The 27,023-nt window shown below is 39.3% G+C and overlaps 1 protein-coding gene across 6 annotated transcripts; it reads right to left on the bottom strand.

Moving 5' to 3' along the window:
• Nucleotides 1-2,013: 2,013 nt before the first annotated feature.
• On the bottom strand, nucleotides 2,014-26,976 carry FBXO38 (F-box protein 38). 6 transcript variants are annotated; one of them, XM_064458995.1, is made up of 22 exons: nucleotides 26,867-26,976; nucleotides 23,981-24,122; nucleotides 23,008-23,125; nucleotides 21,708-21,795; nucleotides 21,154-21,319; nucleotides 20,671-20,808; nucleotides 20,226-20,363; nucleotides 19,712-19,805; nucleotides 19,155-19,285; nucleotides 18,703-18,873; nucleotides 18,308-18,450; nucleotides 17,236-17,458; nucleotides 16,514-16,633; nucleotides 15,235-15,414; nucleotides 12,725-13,444; nucleotides 9,630-9,730; nucleotides 7,852-7,954; nucleotides 6,621-6,787; nucleotides 5,275-5,420; nucleotides 4,362-4,465; nucleotides 3,983-4,096; nucleotides 2,014-2,658 (listed from the first exon to the last, which is right to left on the bottom strand). In XM_064458995.1, exons 2-22 carry the CDS (start codon nucleotides 24,003-24,005, stop codon nucleotides 2,480-2,482), a joined length of 3,369 nt encoding a protein of 1,122 aa, XP_064315065.1. In that variant the 5' UTR covers nucleotides 24,006-24,122; nucleotides 26,867-26,976; the 3' UTR covers nucleotides 2,014-2,479. The 6 variants fall into 6 exon arrangements, with proteins under 6 accessions (XP_064315065.1, XP_064315063.1, XP_064315066.1 ...); XM_064458993.1 differs by having other exon boundaries at nucleotides 21,708-21,871; nucleotides 23,008-23,141; nucleotides 26,867-26,970; XM_064458996.1 differs by lacking the exon at nucleotides 26,867-26,976 and having other exon boundaries at nucleotides 23,008-23,141; nucleotides 23,981-24,117.
• Between the last annotated feature and the right edge of the window lie 47 nt (nucleotides 26,977-27,023).

Here is a 27,023-nt window from a genome sequence, read left to right as displayed (position 1 = left end):
CTGCACACCCCATCAGCAAATCTGGGCCGATGCCAGAGCAATCTTTACTGTAACCACACATCCCCCAGTGCAGTAACGCAAGGATCCACAAAAGAAGAAAGCAGAAACCCAAACGACAACTGCAACTTTTTGTTCTTCATGGTGGAAAAGAAACCAAGACATTTTCAGCCCCTACAACTGGGACAGCTTTCCGGCTGGCAGTCGGTGCAGTACCGAGCGTGTGTGCTTGCTACTAGCAGAACACCACTGAAGCCAGAGACAGGCAAGCAAATTATTGTTTGTACAGCAGCTCCTGCTGACACAAACTATACCTGTTCCTGTACGGGTAATGATATCTTCTCTTTTTTTTTTCCTAATGAAGGTTGAGCAGGAAAAGAATTCGTTTCATCTGCTTTGCTCCTTTCCTCAATTTCAGATACCGAACTTAGCGAAGCGAGCCGGTTCCCTGGCCAGATCCCAGATACAATCTCAATCACCCAGAGCTCTCGTGGGATGGACACAATTAATTTAGTCACTACATTACCACTATGTGTAAAATGGGTGTAATGTTTAAGAGTTTAAAACTACTGCAAGATTCAACTGCTTACAGAAAGAAATATTGAATATAAATAAGTACACTATTTGTATAAATACTTCAAAAGGCTAAGTTAGAGATACCAGATGGGGATCTGGTGCAATACACTAGAAACGCAGTAACATTTTCCTGTATGTGCTGTATTAAAATGGTAAACATGACTGAATCGATGACTCTGATTACTTGAAACAGTTCTAGGAAAGGTCATGACTACGTTTTGTCTGAATATCACTGAATATTTTATCTATGGTTAAATATATTCGTTACAACTAAACCATTAACTTTGATCTTGCATTAAAGCAAATGTAACAGCAGTCGCATCGTTATCTGGGATTTAGCACTCCACCGGTGGACAGAGTAGAGCACACATGGGAGAAAATGCTACTGTACCAAATCTCTTGCTACTTCCACTATGCGCCAGTCGTCTCCTCCTCTTATCTAATACATTTCTAGTTCCACGTTACCTCAAGGCTGTCCACAGAGGAACAGATGCAGAGAAAACTTAACACTGGCTTTGCTGTGTTGAACAGTTTTGCCTCTTCAATTCTCCAGAGCTAAACATAGAAATCCCCATTAGCCACATTTATACCAAAGGTCAAAGAATTTAAATTATTAAAAATAAGGTGTAAAATTGTACAATGGTATAAACTGATGCTCTATGGCTACGAGTGGTAGATGAGGCCATAGTTGGAGGTACGGCACACGCAGAGGTGCGTTTCCACAGGCACAGCTGTGTACGGATGCAGACGCTGTTTCACAGCACAGCAAATTTGCCTTTGAGAGGTCTCTCACCCCCACAGGGCACGTGACTAAGAGTGCACGAGGCAGCTAGTTTAATTCTATCTTGCACATTTTTAAACCTGTACACTGGACTTGCAGCACATTTTGGATGTACACACAAAACATCTATGGATACTGTGGGAACCAGAGGCGTTTTCTTTATACAATAAAACAAGTATTCGGGGCAAAGAGCAGCAGTATATACTGACTGGACATGGAAAATCTGCATTCGTCAGTGGGCACAAATCAGCCTGAAAGCTCACTGTTGGAATCAGATGGATCCTGTACTGACAGACAACTAAGCAATTACACATCCCTCTTCCTGCCTGTCTTAAGGGAAGATTCAGCTTTCAGACCATTAGTGTGCACAGATTTATGTTGAAGAGAGCAGAACCAACAATTAGCAACTTAGCTTTCATATTAGAGTCAAATACACTATTAAAATGAAATCTAATGGTACAAAATACTTTAGAACATATCTTCTGTTTCCAAGGTGCTAAATATGTGGTTTTTTTCTTCCCCCAAAAAATGTTTTTAATGAACTCTAGAAACTACCACAGATCACCAACATTGCTACTATTTTTTCTGCTTTTGGCCTTCTTCGCAACAGCTGTAGAATAATTATCTGTCTTTGACAAATGCACACAAGACACACAAGATTGTGCTCAACAGGTTTACTCAGACCGGACTCTCAAACGCTCAAGGAAAAGGCACAGATTAAAAGAGACACTGATGACTCTTTTGAACACAGCAAATGGGATTTTGTTTATAAGAAAAAAAAATACTGCTATGAATTGTATGGGCTGAAAAATTCAAATATTCTTCCCTGTTCCTAATTATTGGCCTTCATTAATATGGAATTTAAATTAAATTGTATAAACATATGAAATAAAGTCTCAGTATTAGGAAGTTTTTCTTTTGTTTCCTCTATGTACAAATCTTAGTATACAATTTTTACTTTTCATTATACATTTACTACACACTCTTTTCCAAACTGTGTGAGAGCAACTGCAAAGTATGTGTTTCAAGAAAATGCTTTGCATTCGGGAAGAATGCACCTGCTTTCTTGGCCAGCAGCGCCAATGAGAATTTAGGAAGAAATGACGGGTCAGGGAGGGTATCCACTCAAATGTAATCATCCTCTACCGGTTCGCCGTTGACATCACAGTAATGGATGAAGATAGCCACCACGCGTTGGAATACACCTTTTTTCATCTGGCGCAGTTCAGAGATCTCTTCTCCTATTGTTTCCATACAGATGTCTGCAGACAATTGTCCTTTCCTACGCGGTGCATAAATAGTAGCTGTGGAAGGCACATAAGAATAAAAACTAGAATCTTTCCTATAAAGAAATTCACATGTAAATCTGTTTTGCATTGAATGAGATAGATAGTCTTGGAAAACAAAGCAAAGAGAAAAATCTTCCATCGAGCAACCACGTTGAAGGAATATTATTCAAGCAGAGAAGGCATTCTGCCTTCCCCATATTTAAACCTTTTGATAGCTCCAATACTCATTTAATGCCTATGTCCATATGTCTGCGTCTGAAGTGAATCTCAGCACATAACAAAGCCTTCCCTCTGAGACTTATCTGACATGCTTTCAAGGTTATCCATTTCAGTGATACCTTAAAATGTTTTATAAACAAGAGCAATTAAGGATACAGCAAAGGATAAAGGAAAAGTCTTTTCTGTATTTTTTATGCTTTAACATCATGTTTAATCTAATTACTCTTTTAAATCAAATATTTTTTATAATTCAGACTACATACTGAACTACAAGCATTAAGTCTATGAATCAGTTTCAAATAAAATAAAAAAGTCAGAGAAGGGTATAGCCAAAAGAGATTTATTCCTCATCCTCTTGAGTGTCATCCCCTTGAGCTGGAGCTAGATAAGAATATCGAAAACGATGTCAATTAAAAATACCTGTAAGGAACGAGATTCCAAGGTTTTCCCTAATTAAGTAGTGGAAGTACATATTTTTCCCTGCTACCAAGCAAGTTTCTCAATTGAGCCCTAGGAACTGCCCACTATAACATTTTCTAAGATAAGCTCCTAAATAGAAAGAGGCATGACTATCCTAAACTCTAATCCGCATCATCTCTGTCCCAGAGTTTTCAAACCCAGTTCTTTCCCCTTTTCTCCCAAGTTTCTGTGAGCCTCACTTCTCTTTGCTGGACTCTCTTCAGCCTACCATAACAACCTTTCATAAAGCAATGCCAGAGGCAGCAGTCCAGCTGAGCTTTCAGTAGTAATGCCAGCAAACTCCACAGAACACAAATTGCTGGGACTACACATCACAATATTAGTTTTGTGTGTTTTAAATGCACTCATTCTTCTGGATATGACAAACCCTTTGGATTTTTAGGCAAAGCACCAGATTGGCTCTCAGATTTTGTCAGTATTAGGGGTCTCCAGCTGGCTGATACACTGTTGTAGTACTATGGCGCTCTCCTCTGCTGGACTCCCTCCCTCATCCAGCTCCCAACACTGCTAGAAGTAGTTATTTATAAACTACCAAAAATAGTATAAGAATTAGAAAACAGGAAAATAAAGGAATGCATTGTTGGCTTGGGACCAAGCAACATGTTAAATTTTCTTTGAACCCATCAAAAAGATTACTCACTTCTCTCATCATCCTCAAAGTCATATCTAGCATAGCTGTTTGGTTCTGCTGTTCTCAGCGACCTCAACCACGGGAAGTCAGTAATCATGGAGTAAGGAGCACCATCCACAATGCCTAGAAGACAGACAGGATGAGGACAGAAAAAGGACAATGTCACTCCTGCAGCATCAGCACCCTTCGTCAAGTAAACTTCACTGATATCACAGATTGGTTATTCTAACGTAGGAAAAGCACCTCCTCCCTTCAATTCCCCCACTCTGTGCCAAAGGTCCACCACTTCCCTCACAAGAATTATCACTCACGTCTCTTGTAACTTGATGCAAAGTTACTTATCTTAGCAAAAGACTGATCATCAGCTTTCAGCTCTCTATAAACTCACCTTCCAGAGTGTAAATATCTCGTCCCCAAGGGTACTTAGTGTATTTCTTCAGGTCTTCATCACTTCGCGTAGCCTCAGGGAAGAACTCATATTTAATAAGCTCTCTAGAGAAGAAGGAGGAAGGGATTACAGCCAGTAGCGATAGGAAATGTGAAGGTGGGAGGGAGAAAAAACAAATGGCAAATCCTATTACACAACCTTTCTTTTAATGAGCCTGAACCCATAGAAACACTCCTCCAAGACCCTCACACAAACCCAGTATGCAATCCCTTCCCTTTTGAGAGTAACCAGAGTGTACAGTTTAGATGAGAAACCAACTAAGCTCCCTTCTAAGCAGAGCTTTCTATCTGTAACGAACAATCAACATAGCTGCAACTAAACAAAACTTCAGAAGTAAATTTTACACTCTCAGTCATTTTAGTGAAAAACCAGGACAACAAAAACACTGGTTAAAACAGTTAGATGAGAGCCGCTGTATCCAGTTCCCTGCTGCTGGGACTTTTTGTTCCTCAGTACGAAGCTGATATTGATTGCACATCATCTTCCCCAGAAATTAACATTATTTATTGGAGTAAATCAGTCTTTCTCTTTTTTTTTTAACAATTTTTTTAAAATTCAAAGACATTCCTCAGCCATCCTGACAACTTCAATGTTGAATTTCATTACTGCTGGATGGATTAGAACTGCAGAATCCTACGGTATTTTTCATATGGTTAGGTCTATTTAAAATACGTTTTGCATTAGATACATGTTGATGTTGAAATTCTACATTGCACCATTCAGAATCCAACCTTCACTAATCAACAAACCATTTTTTAAAAATTTGGCAAGTCTGCTGCTTGAGTGAAGCTGCAGCTGCTGAATCAGGGTTGAACTACCTTTTCTGTAAAGTTACTGAAGGGCAACTACTCACTGGTTGATATTTGCTATTGTGTCCATCCAGCTCCGAATGCGCACCTTATTGCGGACATTAGGTGGGTTACTGAATTCATGAATTATGCAAATGTGGTACGGATAAGGGCCACTAAATATCTTTTGCTCGAGAGTCAATGTGTCAACCTGTGAAAGGCAGCAAACAAAGACTTGTAACCAAGAGAAACAAAGAGATGTGATTTCAGAGACAAGAGCAGACCTCTACCAAATCCCCCAAATTCTAGAGGAACATGTCCAGTGAAAAGAAATTTTAACAGCATGCAGGGTCAAATACACGATTAAGCGGAGTAAAACTTTCCTAGTGCAGCTCAGCTAATGAATCTTCTCAGGTAGTGGAATTTGATGGGAAATGTCTATTTTCTGATGAGTTTTGCAACGCTAATATGTAACTAAACTTCCACAAAATTACATAATGGTCTAAACTACATTCATTTTCTCAGAATTTGTCTCTGTCTTGGGGTGAGGGGTTGTTTTTCTGGGGTTTGGGTTTTTTTTTCTCTTACCACTGTCTTCCAGTGATAAGGCAAAAACAGTCTTACCACTGTCCTCTAAGAGCTAAAGCAAGAGGTCTGGTTTCAAAGAAAAGTTGGCTTTTACATCAGATCAGCCTTCCCTTGTTAGTCAGGCAAACTGAATGAGAAAAAGCATTACTTTGCATGAGAGAAGCAGCATCACAGCCTAATACAGAATGCTCTGGTTAGAGCAATAAAGCCAAAAAAACATTCTGGATCTTAAAATAAAGCTTGCTGATTTACTTGTCAAATGACCTCAACAGCTTACTAAATGTCAGTGCTTACACATCTCCTACACATAACCTGGGGGAAGAAAGGGTGGTTCCCAGTATCACAACTGTCTTGCAACACTGTTTAGAATCAAAAGAGGATGCAGCTTTCAGCAAAGTATTATTCAAAACGCTAATTGTTGTTACTAAATCTAAGAGGACATAGACTTCAGAAACCTATGCCTACGTCATGCTTCTGCTTATATATAACTACAAGCTGACTTAGTAGCATCTGGGTTCTTAAAGTTACTTTTAGTTATTCAGTCTGGAATGAATTCAATGCATTATGATTTTTTACAGTATCTTCTGATGCAATGAATATTGGACATGGTAACATCAAGTCTTAAAACTTCAGCATCATCCAAGTTCCAGATTCTGCAAGAAAAGCCTTGATGGGATAAAGTTTTAATAAACATGTTTCTCAGAGTTGTGTTATTGCAATATTTACATCTCTTGCATTATTTGAAAAGACACATGAAGCCAAGAGTGGTGAAAGAATACAGGCAGAACTTCAGATCTATTCATGATTAAAGTTGGTTGTGTACCTGCTGCATTGGACGAAGATAAATGATCCTGTTTCTTTCTGGTGGCATCCTAAGAATCTGATCCAGAACCTGATCCATGTTTAACTTCTTGCACTGGGCATAGTCAAACCGATTGACAACTGGTGCATTTTCTACTTTTAAGTGTTTCAATACACGGCACCTTGTAGCTATAAATCAGCAAATGAAATTATTACAAGAAATACAATACTGGAAAGATCTTAGGAGTCTCCTGTCAGATATTTTCAAACCAACTGTTTCACAAAAACAGGCAAACAAGTAATGTAGGTAACAGACAATTACTGAAGTAGTTTGGATAGCTGGCAACTTAAGTATATCAAAGAAAAAGACTAGCTGTTCATTTCTTCCACATTATGATCAAACTTTCAATTTGTGAACTTGTAAGTAGAGCCCTTTTAAAACACCACGTCAAATTTAATCTAACAATAACCTTTTTCTCCCTTTGTTTCCTTTCACAAAGTCCCCTGAAATGGTCTGTGGACTGCCACAACTGAAAACCACTGACTTCAAAATCTGATCAAATGTAGAGTATTGTGAAGCCACACAATGTAAAATAAAAACTTTTTCCTTTCTAGCAACCCTGCTCGTGTAATAAAAATTTAGTTAAAAATTAATATATGTTCTGAGAAGTATTCTGAAATAAAGAAAGAAATAATTTCTTCATTCTCTGCTAAGTAGAGATACCTCATTTTGGAAGAAAACGTGTTATTTAGTGTAGATGTTGCAGAAAACAATAAATGACCCAATGCTTCAATACAGGACTAGTCACACACCCTGGCATGTGAATCTAAGGCAGCTGAAGTGCCGTAATTTAAAACAGATTTTTATCATATCAAGGAGGAAAGTATCATCATGTCAGCTAAATAATCTATGGAAACAGAAAGAAATGAGAGAAAACCCAAAGTACTCGGAAGCTCAGTTCATCAACTTCCAATTATTGCATTATCACTCTTCAATAAACAACTAATCTTCCTAACTGTCATCTAATTTCATCTGTTGATTTTCAGATACTAATCTTTATTAAACTTGTTATGACTTATAAGGAAAGAGGCATTCAAACTGAGCACCAGTAATATTTTGGTGCTCTAAGCATCAGCCTGATTTGTTGCAAAGCAGCTGATTAATACAAAATAAGCAGTGGACTGTCTTTAATTCTTTCAGAAATTTCTAATAATGCCAGATGGAGGAGGCACACATGACATTAACTACATACCATGTATGAACATCATTTTGGGGCAGTCTTTCAGTACCAAATCTGTTATTCCGCAATTGGTCAAGGTGATTCCAACAAGGTTTTTTGATTTCAAAGTCAGTACCTGGTGAAAATTTAAAAAAAAAAAAAAAAATCTATGAGTGGGTAAAAACAAAGAAAAAAATTAAATAAACTGAATTTTAAAAGATACTGCCAGATCCAGAAGACTATTAACTGGATACTAATCAATATAATACAGTTTCTGTCCACAACAGGTATTTGAGATGACTAGGCCACTGATGTCAATGAGAAAAAAAACACTTCCTGCTGATCAACAACATCACAAAACACAAAAGAAACTTCACAAGATTAAAAGAGGACTCATATCAGAAAGCACGATTTCTATCAGAAAACCCAAGTATCACCTGTCAGGAACTTCAAACCCTCTACTACTCAATTTCTATTTTTCAACCAGGATGACAAAAACTGGCAATTCTGGACAGTAACTCTTGTTTAAACACAGCAAGAAGGTATGGCAGAGAATCATGGTTTGAACTTCCTATACCAATGTATTTTACCAGTGCTATCTCGGAGGAAAGCCTCTCACGGAGGGTTGAAAATTATATACAAGCTTTATTTAATCTTCTACGTCTACTGTCAGTGTTACAAAAACAAAGCACGCATCAAGCTCAAGAAACACATAAGCAGAATCACTTCCAATAGCATAAGCACAGGGAGAAAGCAATTAAGAAAGGACCTTTTTGGGTTTTTATCTGAATTTTCAACGTTTTATCACTAAAAATTCTAGCAAAATTTAGCAGCCGAAGGATGAAGCTGACCAATTCTACAAAGACAACTAAACAGAGTTTTAATAAAACAAAGTAAACACATGTAAAGAGAAAAAAGAAGCATTCAGCAAGGGATTCTCAGTTCCAGCAATTTAAGCTGTTCCTTGTAACCACAGATAGTTAAAAAAATTCAAAATATCACAATACTGTTCTTTCATAAAATGGCATATTATAAGAAGGAAAATCATGCACCCAAAAATCTCTTTTATGCTAATCACAAAAGCTGTAATGCATCCTAGTAACCAGAAAAATATCATGGGACACATTCACAAAAGCTGTCTTAAATTAGGGAGGCTAACTTCTTCACTGGACAGAGAGGTGAAAATAAATGCAGGCAGGCTCCTCTACAGCAGAGGTCAGAAGAGAAGCTTAAGTTAGCTGCTCAAAGTCACCCTCTGAAGCAAGCTCATGCAGCTAGAATATGAGCCTTGGGTAAACAGCCCCAATACAGTAAGCCAGACCTTGCGATTTCTCCTTCCATGACTGATCTTCACTGCAGAAGAATTAACTCACTTTATTTATATACTAAGGGAATCTCCAGCCTGTGAAGTACCAGCTCAGTTGCTGTGCGCAGAGGTAATTACATATCCCATGTTTCTTTTAAACAGCAGCAGCCTGTATCATGTCGTTTCAAAAATAAATGCCAGAGAGAAAACTTTTTCCTTGCACATCAAGAAGGACACTGTGGGAAGGCAGGACTTCATGCTGCACTACAGCCACGAGTATCTGACAAACTGCAAGTTTAGTTTCAGCTTATGCTTTGCTCTTCTCAGGCCAGAGTATCACTGTACCTAATACAGAAACTTCCTATACATGGTTAAGACCAAAGAGAGCAGCAACATCAGTTATAACTCATCTGGTTCTACACAGACGACAAGTTTGTATAATTCTGTCATTCTTCACGAGCATCCCCAGCTGATAAACTATAGCAGGTGAGGAAAACGACCTTACTTGAACATGATCATCTTCAATAACCGGGTCACTTGTACTTGTGGACTTGTCAGCTGTCCTTTTCCGCTTTGTGGTTTGACGTGGCTTTGGCTTGGCCGCTTCTGGAAACAAAACCAGAAAAACCATTCATCTGTTTATATTTCAGGAGAACAGTAGAGGCATCCCCTAGCTGAAAACATCCAATAAGAACATATATTTCTTACATAAGCAAATGAAAATACCTGTCTGGCTTGAAAATGACTACCTCTCTTTTCCTGGCACAAAAACCACTTCCAGGTTTGTTGCTCCAAAGCGTTCATACTAAATAACTTGGCCTGGGTGGTGGGCTGTTTATAGATGAAAACACAGAAATGCTGAACCTACAAGTTCAGCATCACAGAAAGGTGCAGAGCCAAGAAAAGATGATGAATTGTTAGGTTACACTTGGTTCTCTGCAGCAAACAGAACATTCTTGACAAATACAAGAACCAAAATAGCTTTAATGTTTTAAACAGTAGAAATAATCTCAATCTACTTGAAAGTATGCTTTTGATTACTTCACTAAGTTTTTCTTAATATTGCAAAGGATGCCCAGGTATAAAACACTTTGATGTTCCCAAGCTGCTTCTTACTCCATTTCATGCACCAGTGACATCAAACTCCTGCTTGATTTAAAAGATGAGGTTTGGAAAAGAAATTATGATAGATGGCCACCCTTACTTCCTACAGTAAGAAAAAAAATTGCTCTAGAATTAGTTTTCTGTGATTAACAGATCAAAACGAGAAATTAATTTACTAAAATCACTCTTCCTTCGGCTTTTTTCTTAAAACATATGGCATGTTCACAAAGAGGCACAATCAAGAGAGAAGTGCAAAATATTAGAGACTATATATGAACTACCCCATGCTATACTACCATTAATATTAAATACCCCTTTTCCTACTTAACATCATCAAATTCCACCAAAACATGTAAACTATTAATTAACATGTGACATTCAGTGGGTCTATGAGCTCCAGAATTCAGGCTACTGCTTTAGGGGATCCACAGGTTGAAAGTATTCAACCTGTGGCACCCATGAACTGTCATCCCCAGGGAATTTTTTTGACAGTTCCTAGAGTACCTACAGACAGTGAAATACTTCCTAGCTGTAATATAGGAAAAACTTCCCGATTTTGCATTGAAGTGCTCAAGGTGCAGCCCAAGGCCAAGAAATCTTTACAGAAGGTTTAACATAACACACATTCTGAAATGTGAAAAGCTCACTTCACTACAAATGCAAACTAAAACAAGTTTTAAAAAAAACATTTATTACAAGAAAAAGCGTGGCTTGCATTTTTACTTAAGTAAAAATCAAAATCACACACCTGAGTCTTCCTTTAGCCACCTACTCTGTGGTGATAATGCTTTTAAATTTGCATTCGTTCTAATATTTGACTTGCTCCACTGTTTGAGTAAATAATTTAATTCTATTATCAAGCAGAGGTTTGTTCCAGAAGCCAAAACCACAATGTCAATTATGCTAGATTAATAGAAAGCAGTTGTATTCAAGGCACATTTTTAGTCTGTTTATGGAAAAACATTTCCAACTCTGTAACAAAGCATTTTCAGGTTATACTCTAATGAGTTGCATATCCTATCCTAGTGAAGAAAAGCACTGTAGCAGCCAGGTAGAAGAAGCCTTATTGTTTATATATTAAATACAGATTTAAAAGATTAAAATGACACATCAAGTCTCATATTCTGCCTCAAGCATCAGCTAATATCTGATGCTTCAAAGAGGAAAATAAGTGCATAAAGGCAAACATAATTCTATGGAGCTGGGAAAAGCTCTGGCTGTTAGTAAGCTAAATATAGGAGATACTGAAACATTTTTCTCCATGAGCAGAACAGATCTTTTTCCTGACTAACAACTGAAACATGAAAACAGATACTTTCAGATGGGTATCCTAATTTAATACTTACATCTGACTGACTTCACTTCATGTTTTGGTAATGGATGAGGATTCCATGATTTTTGTGGAGTAATTACTAGTCATAATGGAGCAAGGTAAAAAACAGATGTTTTAAATTCAATAGCAAGATCATTTTTTCAGTCTGAGATGCATCTAGCTACAGAACAATATCCTAGGTGATTTAGGTTACATTAACAGTGGAATATTAAGATAAACTGGGAAAACACTAGGACATACTGTGTTTGAATCATTCCATATTAACAGAGATACAAATTTGCTATCAATCTTTTCTACCTCCAATGCACACAGTTCAGTAACTAGCACGTTTCATTTTTCAGTTTCATTTTTCTTGCCAGATATTCTCAGCAAAGAATCCTGGATACACAAGGTAATTATAAAGTGTGCAAGGAAAGCAAGTATATTTGGAAGAAACAGCAAGTTCCCCTCTCACATCTATTCTTTTCTCCCAACATTTCTGGCTTCATTCCAGCCCTTCAGGACGTTGTTTTTATTTTATTGTTTTGTTTGTTTTACATGATGTGAAGCATGAACCTATTAACAAAAAGACAATTTTCAACGAGTTTGATCACCATGCCTTATACACTTGGAAGTAGAATCCAATATGCAGGTGCACAAGCTTGGCTCAATTATAATTATGGCTTCCTTTATTGGCTGATAAAGTATCAGTTATTAACTGTTGCCTTCTTGCTAAGATCTGAGCGTACCTGCTGTCTTCTTCCTTTTAAAGGGACAATTTTAATGGGGGAGACAGTCTTATGTTTCAATGAATAACAGCCTTCACAGGAAGAGAGAAGCTGTCAAAAGAAGTTGCATTTGGTTTTCAAATGAGTAAATCAAACAGTGTTTGGTATGTACGGATAACAGATACAGAAATACTTGCACGGAGAAAAAAGTCACTAGCACTCTTTCAGATAGATCTACTATTTTACCTAGCTATGGCAGTGAAGTCAGCCATTTGTGTTCCATCAATATTCCGTCCCTTTGACAAACCACTTAGTTTTAAATTATTAACCAATAAACTTCACGTTTAACTTCAGTATTATCTGTGGGTTTTGCTGTTGTTCAATACAGTTGTTCAATACAGTCTCATGCCAGCACAGTAGTTTATCCAAAAATTAACATATGTATATAGGTCATACCTGACTCTGACACCAGGGGGACGTGGGACAGCTTGCTTCTAGCTCTTGTTAGTGGTCGGCGAGGATACTCTTCTTTATACTCCATCTCACAGCTCTTTCTCTGGGACCCCGTGCACTCCTCCTCACTGGCAGGCCCACAGGCACTCCCACTAGTCCTATCACCACTTGTTTCTCCTGGAGGCCCACAGTTTGGCAGAGTCCTAAGTGCAAAATCTGACCCACCGCTATTTGGTCCATTCCGGCATGCTCCACTCGTGGATGGGCAATCCCCGTCGCAACACCCACTAGTCCTCTGTTGTGCGTCCTGTGGCTTGTAGCAGGAACATCTGGAACAAACAGAGCTCTCCTCGGTCTCTCTCTCGCTGGAACCTTCACTTTTACAAGGCGAGCAGACACACTGCCTGGATTCGTCTCCAATTGCTGGACTGCTGCCAGCAAAGTGGCTATTAGCTGTTTGTGCACAGTCAGGGCTAGGAGAAACACCACTGCAGGAGCTGGATGTTCCCGTTGATCCTGTAGCATTATTGCAACCTGGGTAAGCATCTTTGCTTTTATTCCTTTCAGGCATGTCACTCGCTGCTTTCATGTCTGCTTTAATCTGCTCGCTTGTTACTTGACAACCTTTCTCACAGCTGCTTTCCTCAGTATGGAACTGCTTTGTCTGGCCCACTTGGCTGGCACTACATCTCTTCCGCAGTGGTGTCTTGCCTTTACCGCTCACTGGAAGGGTCAAGCGAGAGCAAACAATGAGACAACCTCATACACAGTTTAAATAAATGCGAAGTGCTACTCTGTCAGAGACTATGTAAAACAGAAGGAAGCCTAGAAGCCAATGACAAATCTTGTCAGGACCATGCTGTTATTCGCATGTTACGGGAATGATTAATATTTCTAGCAGTTGCTGAATCTCTATAAAGTCTTGCAGCTATTTTTGTAGTGATGTGCTGGAGCGTTTGTCAGTAAATGAGATACATATTTGCCAGACAGGCTAATATTTTCACAAAGCAGCTAACTGGTTAAAAAGGGCAAAGCATAAAAACATTAAAAACACACAGATAATAAGCTTCTGTTTTCTTAAACATGAGGAATGAATCTGAGGAATTAAGTAGTAACATAGCTAGGACTAAATTTTATGGTTTCAATAGCAATCCTTAGCTCCCCCTCCTGGGTATGGAAAGTGGTGTCAGTAAGCAACAGCAGTCTCAGTTTACAGATCAATAAAAACCCATAGCAAATAGTGTACAAATCACAATTGGAACGTAAAGTCTATTGTCTTAAACCTCTCAGCTAATTACACTAAATCAAGCCCAAAACACCACTATCAGCACTACAAAAGTTTATGCAAATTGTCTCCAAACACAGGTTATTTCCACCCTCAAACCAAAACTGACATCTGCACTATAAGCACAGCACTCTGCAGATTTCCAAGTTGAAACTACCAGTCTTGTTGAAACGTACTAAAATAGCAGGGGAGCTGATGTGTAGGGAGTGTGCTACTTACAACAGGAAGATACTTGATCCACTGTAGCTTTGACATGTCCCAGGCTTTGCAGAAATTAAACCAGTATAGACCAATACATTTCTCAGTCCTCACAACGCAGAATTTTTACGTTAACTGCTTAGCCTTAAGGCTAATTCCTTAAGGCTTAATACCATATGCATTTCATCTGTCAGTTACTTATATATTACAATTCGACTTCAACTTCCTCCTTTCTTGTGTATGTATGAAACTACTTCACTTAGAATACAACTACAGGAAATAGCATGTCATCTCTGTCGCTGGAAAAGCCGTACGTCATATGGCATTGGACCCAGTAGTGAGTGCCAGAGATGTGTGGCTTACAGCTGTAAACTCAACAGGGAATGTCCTTTTCTATGGCTCTCTATAATTGCCATACTACCATGAAGTTCTAGGCCTCTGACTCTGAATGAGTCATCATAATACATACACTACTAATAATAAATATACACATACACACATGCTTTAATAGTAAGTGTTGTTCAGAAGTGAAGAAGACAGTACTGAACGTCACCCTGAGAATTCTAACCTCCAAAGCTCCCATCAAAGTAAAGCTGATCATAAAGTGTCCCCTTCAAGACACTCTCACCGGGCCTCCATGAACCAAAAAAATGGCTCCAACTCTCATGCTTTTGCCCCAATGGTCACACTTTGTTTTCAGCAGCAATGCTTTGACGGATGAATCATACAGGCAACATAGCTGCAAATTTCGTTTCACAGACATGTTAAATTCTGTGCACTGCATGTTTCTGCATGCAAAGCAGTGCAGCACCACTATTTCTGTGTTTCTGTACAGCGATTGAGTATTTGGAACTCAGACAGATGTCTCCTTACACCTCCATTCTAGATCTCTAACAGGAACAAAAGAGTAGGGGGCAAACAAATGAGCATGCCTTTTACAAAGCTAGAAATAAAACTGAACAAGATGGAAAGACCGAAGCTTAAGAATAAATTTTGCTTAGCAATGCCCAGGAACCCATCTGTTCCACACCTGAAGGTTCTCTGGCTTCCACTGAATCTCTGCTTTTCTCTTCTCCATCTGAGTAATTCTGTGCAATGCTGTTAGAGATGCAGGCTCTTGAAGTCCCAATGCTTTCTTCCTCATCCTCACTGTCCGAATCATGGACAGTAATAGGTGCTGCTTTTACAACAGGCTGAATGCCGCTTGGTCCTGAAAACAGTAGAAGAATGCCAACAGTTCATGTAAAAATAAGCCAAGCATGGATTGATGGGCTGAAGAAATTTTAGAACTGTTTGAAAAAAATTACAAAGATATGAATTTGGTTCAATTTAACCACCCATTCTGTGGCTTCCTCATTAAAATCCAAATACAAGAGCAGCAAAACACTGCATTTCAGCATTAAAGCATTCTAGTTTAGAAGGGGAAGCGTGTCCCAGTGTAAGACAAAACAGGTTTTCTGTAATGCTGCTCTGCTTCAGAACAGCTTAAACGCTCTTCCACAGCAGTACAAGTAACTGCATAACTATGTATTATAATCAGTCCCTGAAACCTCCACCACAAAGACAGCAATGTTGGTCAGAACATCTGCAATTATCCTTCTAAATCCCACCAGCAGAAGTGGGAAGGAGAAGCATGAATTATCAAGCTTCAGTGTAAATGTGCTTTGTTAGTTACCTCTCTTGGCTACTAACCGAAGGCATTAGCCAGTCACAGTGACCTATCTGCCTGTCAATAACACAAGAAATGAACATGAAATTAAATAACATTTTCAGGAGTTATCTTGAATAAGTGAACAGATCCAGCTTCACGTTGTTGGCATATTTAGCAGAAAATTAAGTTGTCCAGCAAATAGTGGCTATAAAAGAAATCAAGACTGCCTTATGTCACTAATGTGTGTCATTAATGATGTCACTAACGCAAATTAAACTAACACTGGAACAAGTTGTTTTGGCTTGAAAAAAAAAAGGCAAAAAAATAATCCACATGCTGCAGTGAAAGAAGTAAGGCCATTAACACCAACACTGTAACGTGACAAGCTCACTCAGGCCTTCCAAGTCTTTTATTATACTGGGCACAAAAATAAGGCTTTAAGATCAAAATATTCTACTCCACACGCAAAAGAATACTGGGGACAGACTTTAAAACAGAATAAATTTCTTCACAGCAGTAAGCTGTGCTAGCATCATTGTTCCAAACACAGCAGACAACCCAGCTGAAGAAAATCATCAAAAAACAGACTTATACTGAAAAATTTAACCCCGCAAGAAAGGGATACCAGAAGGTAATTTCTTTCCCAAACCAGAGTTACCTGCTTGCTCTTCGTCAACCTCCATAGGAACAACAGCCTGGCTGCGAGCCGGGAGCTCATTCTGGCCCTGCCCTGCAGCCATCTCTTCTTCCTGTGCCACCTCCTCCATCTCATTCAGTGCTGAAAAGGTTAAGACAATGTCAAGAAAAGGAAACAGAAAGAACAGAGCCCAAAAGCATAGGAGGAATGCAACAGGCACCCACAGAGAGGCAGAGAATCCTCAAGAAATAAGGAAGAGCTGCCTTGATTCCTTCAGTGAGTCTTCTAGGTTGCACAAAGCCTCTCAGATTTGTTCTACATCTCTTTAGCCAAGGCCCCAGCCTAACTTTTGGGGTTTACTTCTCCCAAACTTTCCACTCCTCCTCAGAAGTCTTGTTCTACTGCAGTGAGCAGCATAACCAGGATAACAAGGCCAAAGGAACCCAGAAAACATGTTGCACTCTCACAGATGAGTATCCCACTGAAACTCTACATCGCTGTCATCTGTACTGACATGCGTAATTGAATGTAATGTGCCTGTAACAGCTATGAGATACAATACAAAGATAGCACGCAGGTGTCAGAGATGTGCAGGCAGCCCTCAGAAAAGATTAAAGTTACATACCAGGGTCGGAAAGAGCAACAAGCTTTCAGCACATATTCATATCTTCTCTATGACCCTACGTGAGTGGCAATGCAAATAAAATCACTCCCTGCAAAGGTTCACAAAGATCAGAAATTACCCTCAGCTGCAATCTGCTGCTCTTCAGCTGGACCATCTTGCTGCAGCTCATTCTCCTCATTCTGGTCATTTGGGTGTTGGTTATTGTTGTGGTGGATGTTTGGATTATTGTTATTCTGGTGGTTATTGTTGTTGTCATTGTCATTGTTGGAGTTCTGGTTGCTGACTAGGGCAGATGAGACACCAATTCCTGTGCCTGCACTTAGGCCCACACGAGCACAGCCCTGAACCAAAGAGCAACTATTAAGATTTGAAAACACAGACACATTATCTTGACAACATATCCTAATGCCAACAGAAAAAGCATTGTCAGTAGTATCCAGGATCGCAGAACAAAATGCATGTGAAGAACTGGGAAACTGCCCCTAATTCTTCCTTAGGCTACACATTGCAGAGGTCCATCTTAACTTTGGCAACCCAGAAAACCTACACTCTGTTAAACTCCTAATGGAAGGGAACTCCACAAAGCATATAATCTTACTTTATTAAATTGTATTTCATTTACTATGAGATCATATTACATCAATACAAATAGCAGATTATATAGTCTTCCCAGAACACTGTAGCCTCAAGACAGAATTAACTATCAAAGAAAACAGTTTTTTACATAGGCAGTTTTCATTATGCTACAACAGCTGTTACAAAGATTTGTGTTAGGGTGTGGGAGAGGGGATGACATGAAGAAATAAAATTCCTAAGCTTTGAAAGCATTCCAACAGGGGAGCAGTACCACCATTTCACCCACTACAAAACCACAAAAACACCCTTAGCATTATAAACAGACCCCTAAGAGTGGAAAAAAAAGTCATACAAAAAGAAGCAGCAAAACGAAGCAGCAGCAGAGACCTCAGCAGAAACACAGAATCAATGTGAGTCTTGTTTCCTGGTCACATATTCATACTTGCCACTGCTCCCATCCGCAGAAAAAGCATCGTTCTCCCTAACATATCATGACAATAACAACTGCAAACCAAAGTAATTTATTTACTGAGCTGTTTAACTAATTACAGCTTTTAAACAATGCATAACAGCTGGCAACAATAAAAAGCAAAACCATTCCCTGGAAGACTCACCTTAGGAGGTTCACGGAACATCTGGTCTAGGGAAATAAATTCTAAGCTTGGCAATAACTCAATGAACTGACTAAAAGAATCGAGCTTTATTGCATGGCATCGCACCAGGGTGAGGTCAACCAGTCGGGTCCACCTTGAATGATCTGCGGAAGAGAAGAGATGCATTTCCTGAAGGATTCCTATCTCACTTATTTTTCATTATACCCTTTTCAGATTTCAGAGTAGGCACCTTCTTTATCCCCATTCTGACTGTTACCAGCACCATTATGCCTCCAAACCAAGTATCATCTACTGTAATTACTAAGAATTAGAACAAGCAGTATCATGAGCAGAAAAATTCTGTTCTAACATCACAGCAATTCATATATCTCTAAAATTTCAAAGGTGTGCAATACCTGTGATCCAATTATTTGGGTTATGAAGATGTGGGCAGTTGTAAATGACCAGATACTTGATGCAAGAAAAAACTTCATTTACAGCTTTCATACCAATATCTGTAATAATTCCCGGATTTTCAACCACATCAGCCAAGCCATACTTCACCAAGTCTCCGTTCGTCATTTTACCTATGAAAAAGATAGCAGCAAACACAGCAGTACATTTCTGAAACTTGCCTTTTATAGCATGATTTCTAACTCCCTATTTTAGTCCAAAACGCTGAGACTTCCCCAATTTCAGTAAGAATTTCAGGAACTGAAGAAAAACATATTTGGCTGCATGAGATCAGCAGCCTCAATATGGCTATGTTAATAATCTTTTTAATCACTCTTAGAAAAGGATTGAAAACACATCACTGATGTAATCCTCATATTTGTCAAATAATTTATGTATATTTAAAATGTCATACACTGTAGTAAAAACTCATCAACATATCCTAGATGAAGAGTTTCAAACTGTGGAAATTCCAGTTCAGCCATCTTCAGAGCAGAAAACACACCATCTTTGGTCAAGGAAGGCTGGATCCGCACTTCATGCAACCTGAATGCAATTAAGAATTGTTCCTATTAAAAGGCATACCAAAACACAATTGCCATAGAAACCACTCAAGAAGATGCCCTCCCATAATAAAATGAAAATATTCTTTCAACAATGGCAGGATTAAGAGGATATTTGTTCTATCTCTATGGCAGTATTTGGCAGTTACATAGCAATATAGCTGTGAGACTAACAGCACCACACTTTTCAGATACAGGTCTAAGAAGAAGGCTTATAACACAAAGTGATTCAGAAACAGATGTTACTCCAGTTTCTCAACCATGGAATACTCCTGTTATGTAAAGTTTAAATGTTTATTCCTTTAATTTTTGAAGGCTGTTCTGCTTCTTTGACATTCTTGGACTTCAGTAGTAAGACACTTATTCTGAAAAAGGAGAAGGGGGAAAAGGTAGATCTAAAGGGCCATACCTTCGTGCAGCAGTTATGATGAGGTAGCCAAGATCCACTTCAAGGGCATTCTTGCAAGCTCCCAGAACTATAGTGTGCAAATTCCTAAAACCACCTGACAAATAAAAAACATCCTTTCACTTCAGTCACAGATCACAACCTTAAGCCTTATACATTTCCATCAGTGTTGACTTGACAAGTGAATGAACAAAACACATCTTTTTTAGCAAATCAAGAAAGCACCTATTTGCAGCCAACTCCCGCCCAGTCCTGCTAGCGCTACTCACTAACAAATGTAACTGGAAGGTTAGCTTATCAGTCAAGAGTTAATTGCAGTTAAAAGATCAAAACAATCTCAATGCAGAGCTATATTTAGCACCATAACCATAGTTCCAACTTAATACCTTTAAAATAATAATCAAGAAGGGATAAGGAACAGATAAAAATGCTGAGCTTCCCATGCCTCCAGTATTTGCTAATATTTTTATTTGGGTTTTTTGCTCATTTTATGTGTGAGGGATAAGAAGTTTCATACCTGATCTCCAGCTATCTTCTACCACATGTTGGATAAGTCCTCCAAGAAATGGAACACGAACCAGTTCTAAATGCTCCAGATTTCGAGCAGAAGCTAGGCCTGTCACTAGGGGAACATACTTCAAAGAATTTATGGGTCCTACATAGAACAAACCAATACAGACAAAAAAGGTTGTTCAATTAACAACTTTGAATGTATCTCGTTAAAGAATTAAAAAATGTCCACATATATCCATCTAGGTCAAGAAGTCAACAGAACTACAGAGCACCAAATAATGTACAGGAGAGGGATACATTTCTATCCAACACCATGAATTAAATGCTAATTGTTTTCAGAATCTTGTATTTTAAGATTTCCATTTACAGTTGTTGCCTATGCAGCTTTAACAGAATTAGTATATTTCCTGCATGCTAAAACATCCCCTCCGTATGTGAATCCCTCTTACCGGCACAGTTCCTCATGACAAAAGTGCGTAAGCTGATACAAAGGAAATCTTTAAAAGGCTGTGGTTTGGTGAGTCTCACCCACTTCAAATAAAGGTGCCTCAGCATTGGAATACAAGGAATCTCAGGGACATTCACCCCTAATAATACATAAAAAAAACAAATATTTTAAACAAGTCTGTAAACCATAAACTCTAGGAAAAATTTATTTGGATTAACATTCTGGATTTAAAAAAGAAGTCTTCTTTGCTACATGGCATGTGAGAAAAGATGTAAACATTTTAAACACAAGTTCTCCACCTCAGTTTGAAATATCGTTGCTATATATATGATAGGAGGTCCAAAGGCAAATTCTAAAAAACTGTGTTGACAAAAACGCCACATGTCAAATTCCCTCTCTTAAAAATAATTACAATCTTGCAGAGTTTCAAAGCCTTTAAATTCACCTGTGTTGAAGTCAACTACTTCCCCATTACCACACTTACCAACTAAGTGCAAAGTCTGAATTTTAGCTCCTATAGGAATTTTCAGCTTGTTCTCAGGAGGAATTGGAAAAGCACCATTACGATTACGAAACTTCCCTAAAATGTGAACTTGTGGCATGTATGTCCAAATAGCTTCCACCAGCTCTAAATGAGAGGTCTCAACACCCTGGATAAAAGGAAGCAAAGCAAATGCTTTAACACCAGTTCAAGCAACAATATCCTCCAACCTTCTCAATAACACACTATACATAATGCCATATGTTATTTCACTTTGAATTTGTAGCAAGACTTGTCTTTTAAAGGCAGAGAGATCAGAGTTTTAATTAATTTCTGGACTTGAGAGCACCTGTGATTCCCACTGGTGCAACTAAAAATAGTACTTGTGGAAATATGGTCACAATTAACTGCTACACTATCAGCCAGATCCGAATACAAAGCCTAGGCCTGAACATGAAGCCCTGTAAGCAATGAGTCCCTGCCACATTTCTTCTGCTCTGTTAACATGCACCATCACAGCTGCTGATGTAGGTTCTCTCTCAAGTGTAACCACTCACCAGCAGATTTGGACAGGCCTGCAAAGCCTCTAAAACTCCAGGAATGCTGAAAGCTTCATGGCCACGGACTCTGCGTCTTTCAAGATACCTGGGATGAAGACCATAAAGTTGTTCAATGTCTGGCATCTTCCTCAGCAGCGTTAGGAAACTGGAATCAGTGAAACCTAAGATGACAACAACAGATTTGGTATTTGTGTGACGGGGGGGACACCTAGCTGTAAAGGGAAAGCCAAATACATGTTCTTTTTATATGGCAGTATAAATTCTACAGTGTCAAAAGATGTGCTCTGTGAAGCAATAGCTTGTCTTGTATCTCTGGATTCTAGAAAATCATGACCTACACACTCTTCTGCCTTGAACTTTGCAGGCTTGCTATAGGTTTCCTTCAGTGGAGTTTCATGGCTACAGGATTAACTATACTTTCTCCCTTCTGCAGACTGCAGAAGCACCTCTGCAGACTGCCAGGCTTTGTGTCCCTACCTTTCCTAGAATTCCATTTATCAACCACATGGTTCAAAAACGCCCAGCTGGATCAGTTATATGCAGTACATCACTATTCACCACAGCTCACAATTCTCAAAGAAATACGACAGTCTCTAAAACCAAAGGCTTGTTTTATTCCAACATAAGACAACACATAAAAAGGATTTTAAACTAGTATGTTACCTGTATTTACATCTATCTTAGGGTAGGTCTAACCTGATATCAGTCCTAATAAATCTAACTTTGCAGATCCTCTGACTTTTAAAATTCATTCACTTTAGCTCTCTTCCCACAGCAAATCCCAGTAGTGTAATTTAAATCCAACAGAAATCCTAATACTCACGGGGTTGACCTAGGTTGCCAAATTTATCTATTGATCTGAAGATGGCTTGAGGTGTGACATCAAAACTTATTTATTCTTACATTGTTAAGTGTTGGCAGATGAGTTGCTCTCTCATTCCATTGTATTTTTTCCTGCCTGCATGCAAACAGCCTCTTCTTGGATTAACCCTTGGATTAACTCCCTTACAATAATCAGACAAACACAAATTGTATTTACAGATTGCTACAGTGAATCCCCATTTCTGCTACAGTAATATCCAATATATATATACACACACACAGAGAAAAATATTCCAAACCACATACTCAAGGAAGCCACCCAAATCTCACAAAAGCCAAAAGGAATTAAACATCTAACTCCTCCTACCGCTTTTGAAAATTTACCCTGCATATGTCGTTATAAATACCAGGATAGCACAGGCAATTGTGCTCAATACCACTTTAATGCCATATCTTGAGCGAGTGCAGTACTCACCAGTGGGCATGTATTCCCACCAACGGCCTGCACATAGATCCACAACCTTCACTACTCGCAGATAAAGAGTCACTGCTTCCTTCAGCTTCCTGGACAGGCATTCCATGCACATGATATCCTGCAAGGGAAGGTACCTTTGGGAGAGGAAAAAACACTCCTCTGATTTATCAAAGGTGGATCCTTTTTGACTTTTTACAAACTAAAGAACATCCAAAGCATTACTACACAAATTCATATATTTATAACACCTAATAACATTAATTCAACAGAATTTTCAGACTGTACTCTAATAAAGTCTGAAATTTTGCTAAGCAGAATGACTCACCAATTTTTGACACTGAATATATGATATTTAAGGTACAAATATAATATTTAAATGGAGAGATTATTTAGTTCTCTAATGAATACTGCTGACCAAACCATTTGCCACAATAGTTTCTACGTGGGTACTTTCATTTTCTAGTACATACTAGAATGCTCAATTTGCAAACGTTTTGGAGAGCTCCTGTTTTTAAAGAACTTGACAGGAAGACATTATATTTTGAATATAATAGGCACGAGTTAATATCTTGGAGAAGGGTTGTGATGTAGAGAAGACTGTACACTGATCCAAGTTCCCTTCTGCACACTATGAAGCAGATGCAACATTTTCAAACCATGCACCTCAGCTATGTAATACCTGAGATACATTTCTGCACCAAAATCAACATTTAAACACTTGTTACCCCACACTGGTGAATAGAATTAGATCACTCACTCCTACCATTCGTGACATTTTCAAAGAGTCCAAATGAATTCTGGGACTGAAAAAAAAAATCTCACCCCTTTTTACCCGGTTTTTATCCACCAGTTCACTCGTAGTACATCTATACTGTCTGAATACTATGTGACACAAGTCTCAATGCAAGTAAGATTGGTAAAAAAATAGAAAACAATATAATAATAATAAATTGACTGCTGACAAGCCACTCACCTAAAGATGTGGCAAAGCACTTCATGAGAAAGCTGGTTCATGTAATCTTTTGGCTCATCAGCTTTGGTAGACTCGGAGCCTTCCCTGTTCACTGAGCACGGTTTTACATTTTTCCGCCGGGGACCCATATTTGCAATGATTTCTGATTAAAGGAAATGATCACAGTGTTACACAAATTCAGTGCGACTGAAAGAGAAAAGGGACAGAGAGTAAAGGAGGACACACCAGTTAAGCTTCATTTACTGAAAAAACCAGCAAAATCTGCCAACAAAGATAAGCTCCAATACAGCTGAATTGACTTAACTAAGACATCAAAAAAGTCTTCCAACAACCTACAGTGTGCCTCACACGTGAGGTCTCGGACATAACCTGACTATTATAAGATAAACTAGAAAGTCCCTTGGAGCTAAGGGACACTGACAAAGAGGAAAATCACCACAGATTTAATAAATTCTTTTGCATGAATAAAATGTCTTCAGAGATACCATCCACACACTAGTTGATCAAGACAAATCACAAGAGAGCTGTGCGGAGACTAGAGGTAACCAAGCAAATACCAACTAGACATCTTCCAGTGAAACAGAAAGCCTGAAGCCTCTGTCTAGCAGAAAAATAAAGAACTTTCCTTTTAGAAAAAACAGCCTCCTACTGATCATTCCCCAAAAATGCCCTATTAAAGGTCCTCAAACTAGCTCTTCTTAGAGGTTAGAATACCAAATAAAATATTTAGGTTGCTTAATTAAAGATCAAAACCCAGGCCCCAGCAGCAATGTGCAGAATATCCTCTTCTCTTTCCCTTTACTGAATTAATGTGTTCATGTCTACATTGCTCCTACAGCACATATACAGGCACTGAAGGACTGAAATAGCAACATTTCATTTAAAAACATACAAATTGATTCCAAGAAGTAACAAATAAGTAAATAAAATAAATATGAACTCAATATTAACATTAGAATAACTGAGTTAACACCTCATGCAGTTGAAAGGCATGAGAAATGTCTGTTCACTACTGGTATTTAGCTGAGGAATGCTTTCTGGTAAGCAGGGTAACTCAGTAAACCTGTTTAACAGGTTGAATACCAAAATTCAGTGGATGAGGAGAAACAGCTTTAAAAAAAGACAGATTTTGGAAAACTAATCACAGATGCATCTGGTATGGCATTCACCGTGATGTAAATACACCACTGTGTTTGCTTCACATGTGGAAGTGGCAACTAAGAAAAACAAGGTACCTCACCAAAATGAATAAGAAAAATTTTGCCTTCTCCAACACAAAAGATTTATATGCTGGCATAAAATTTTAACTATCGATAGCTTCACAGTGATCAAATTATTGAAAAACATGTGCTTTCACACATTCTTATGCAGTTCAAATTAACAGCTATATGTTATCATAATCAATTTTATTAAAAAATTGTGATATTAAAATAACTAAACTAGCACCCTGTACCTGCGAGTAACATGACACACATCTCTGCTCCTTTGGATTGGCTGGGAAATCTCCAGCCAAAGTTAAAGACGCTGAGTTTGTCGCCTGTATGCATATTACCCTTCTTTTTGGTGCCCACCAGAAGGGTTTAGTATGTTCGTAATACTGCATTGTAATGTTGTTTAACTTCACAAAGCCCAAAATTGACTTCAAACCTCTTATGAGATTGGATTCTGATGAAAACAAGTATTACACGGACTCCCAGTGAATGTCACCTGATGACTCAATTCGAACAGAGGGCAGGGTACAAAAAAATGCTAGACTGGTGCAGACACACGATGGAGTACCATACAGCGGTATTTAAAGGATGGCATTGAAAGGACTACGATACAAGGCAAGAGAAAGACAGATATAAACAAACAGACCAGCATATCAGGAAAAGGTCTCAAAGATTCCTGTAAAATTTAAATGCAACAAGCACAACCTGCCCTGAGTTTGGGCTGTAGTTTAGTTTGGCCTCTGCCATTAAGTAAAGGGGAAAAAGAATGACCTAGTCTTTTATGAGGCAGCAGATTCTGCAAAATACATTCTCTTCCTGATACTGTTTTGAGCTAATGCATGCAGCTTTAACATCTCATTCTACATTAGGAAGGTGACTCCATTTGCCAAAAAAAAAAAAAAAACAAAAAAACCCACAACAAACCACACCAAAAAAACCCCCCAACACCATCAAAACCAAACAAACCCCCACCAAAACCCACCTTTTCACATATTTAAGAAAACTGATAAAACAGAGTTTTGCTCTCCCCAGCTCAATAAATTCAGGCGTCTTTGTAGGACACAACAGCTTGATGTCCTTCTCGGTCAGAAACTACTATAAGTAGTAGTTTAAAAAGCAGCTTAAAAAAGGCCCAGGGAGACCCGCGCGGCCCGCTTCAGAGAAAAACGTAGAGAACAGAGCTAGGGACGGCCTGGCAAGGGCTGGTTTAAGAGGGGTGTTTCCTTAAGAGAAGAAGAAAAAAAAAAAACCACAACAACAAAAAACAAAACACCAAACCAAAAAAAGAACATGTTTATTTTTGCTTGGACAAGCGATACGACAGCAGCAGGTCTCCCCAGGGCCAGCCCGGGGGCGCCGTGCCCTCAAGCCCGGGTGGGGGCGGGGGACGCCCCTCCAGCGAAGCCCTAGGGCCGCCCCCTCTCCCGCGACGGAGGGAGGACAGCAGCCTTCCTCAGGGCTTGTCACACCGGGGAACAGCCCTCACCGGCCCCGGGCTGGGCCGCCCCGAGGCGCCGGTGCCGGGCGGCAACAGCCCCGGCCAGCGACGGGGGACAGCAGCGCCACTCCGGGCCCACCCGCCGCGAGAGGAGGGGCGGCAGCTCACCGCGGTTCGGTTCGGCTCGCCCCGCCAGCCCAGCCCAGCCCAGCCCAGCCCAGCCCAGCCGCCCCTTACCTGCCCCTCTGCCGCCCGGTATTGTGGCCGCGGGGGGAGCGCTCACCCCGGCAGCCGCTTCCGGCGCCTCCCCTTCCGCCAGCGCTACCACGCTTCCGCTACAGCTTCCGGCGCCGGCCGGGAGGGAGGCTCAGCCCCGCCGCCATCTTGGGACAGC

The sequence above is a fragment of the Phalacrocorax carbo genome, chromosome 8 (genome assembly GCF_963921805.1).
Source record: "Phalacrocorax carbo chromosome 8, bPhaCar2.1, whole genome shotgun sequence".
Classification (NCBI taxonomy): domain Eukaryota; kingdom Metazoa; phylum Chordata; class Aves; order Suliformes; family Phalacrocoracidae; genus Phalacrocorax; species Phalacrocorax carbo.
The sequence above is the reverse complement of the archived record's forward strand: the minus strand, read 5'-3'. Positions and strand labels throughout refer to the sequence as shown.

Bases quoted from the DNA above. Each gene is read 5' to 3' on its own strand.
- FBXO38 (XM_064458993.1), bottom strand. From the start codon at position 24,108: ATGGGTCCCCGGCGGAAAAATGTAAAACCGTGCTCAGTGAACAGGGAA. The intron at 19,286-19,711 runs GTATGGCCCTTT...AATTGCATTCAG, and splicing joins ATCATAACTGCTGCACGAAG to GTTGCATGAAGTGCGGATCC. The intron at 13,445-15,234 runs GTGTGGAACAGA...TGACCCTTCCAG, and splicing joins GGAAGCCAGAGAACCTTCAG to TGAGCGGTAAAGGCAAGACA.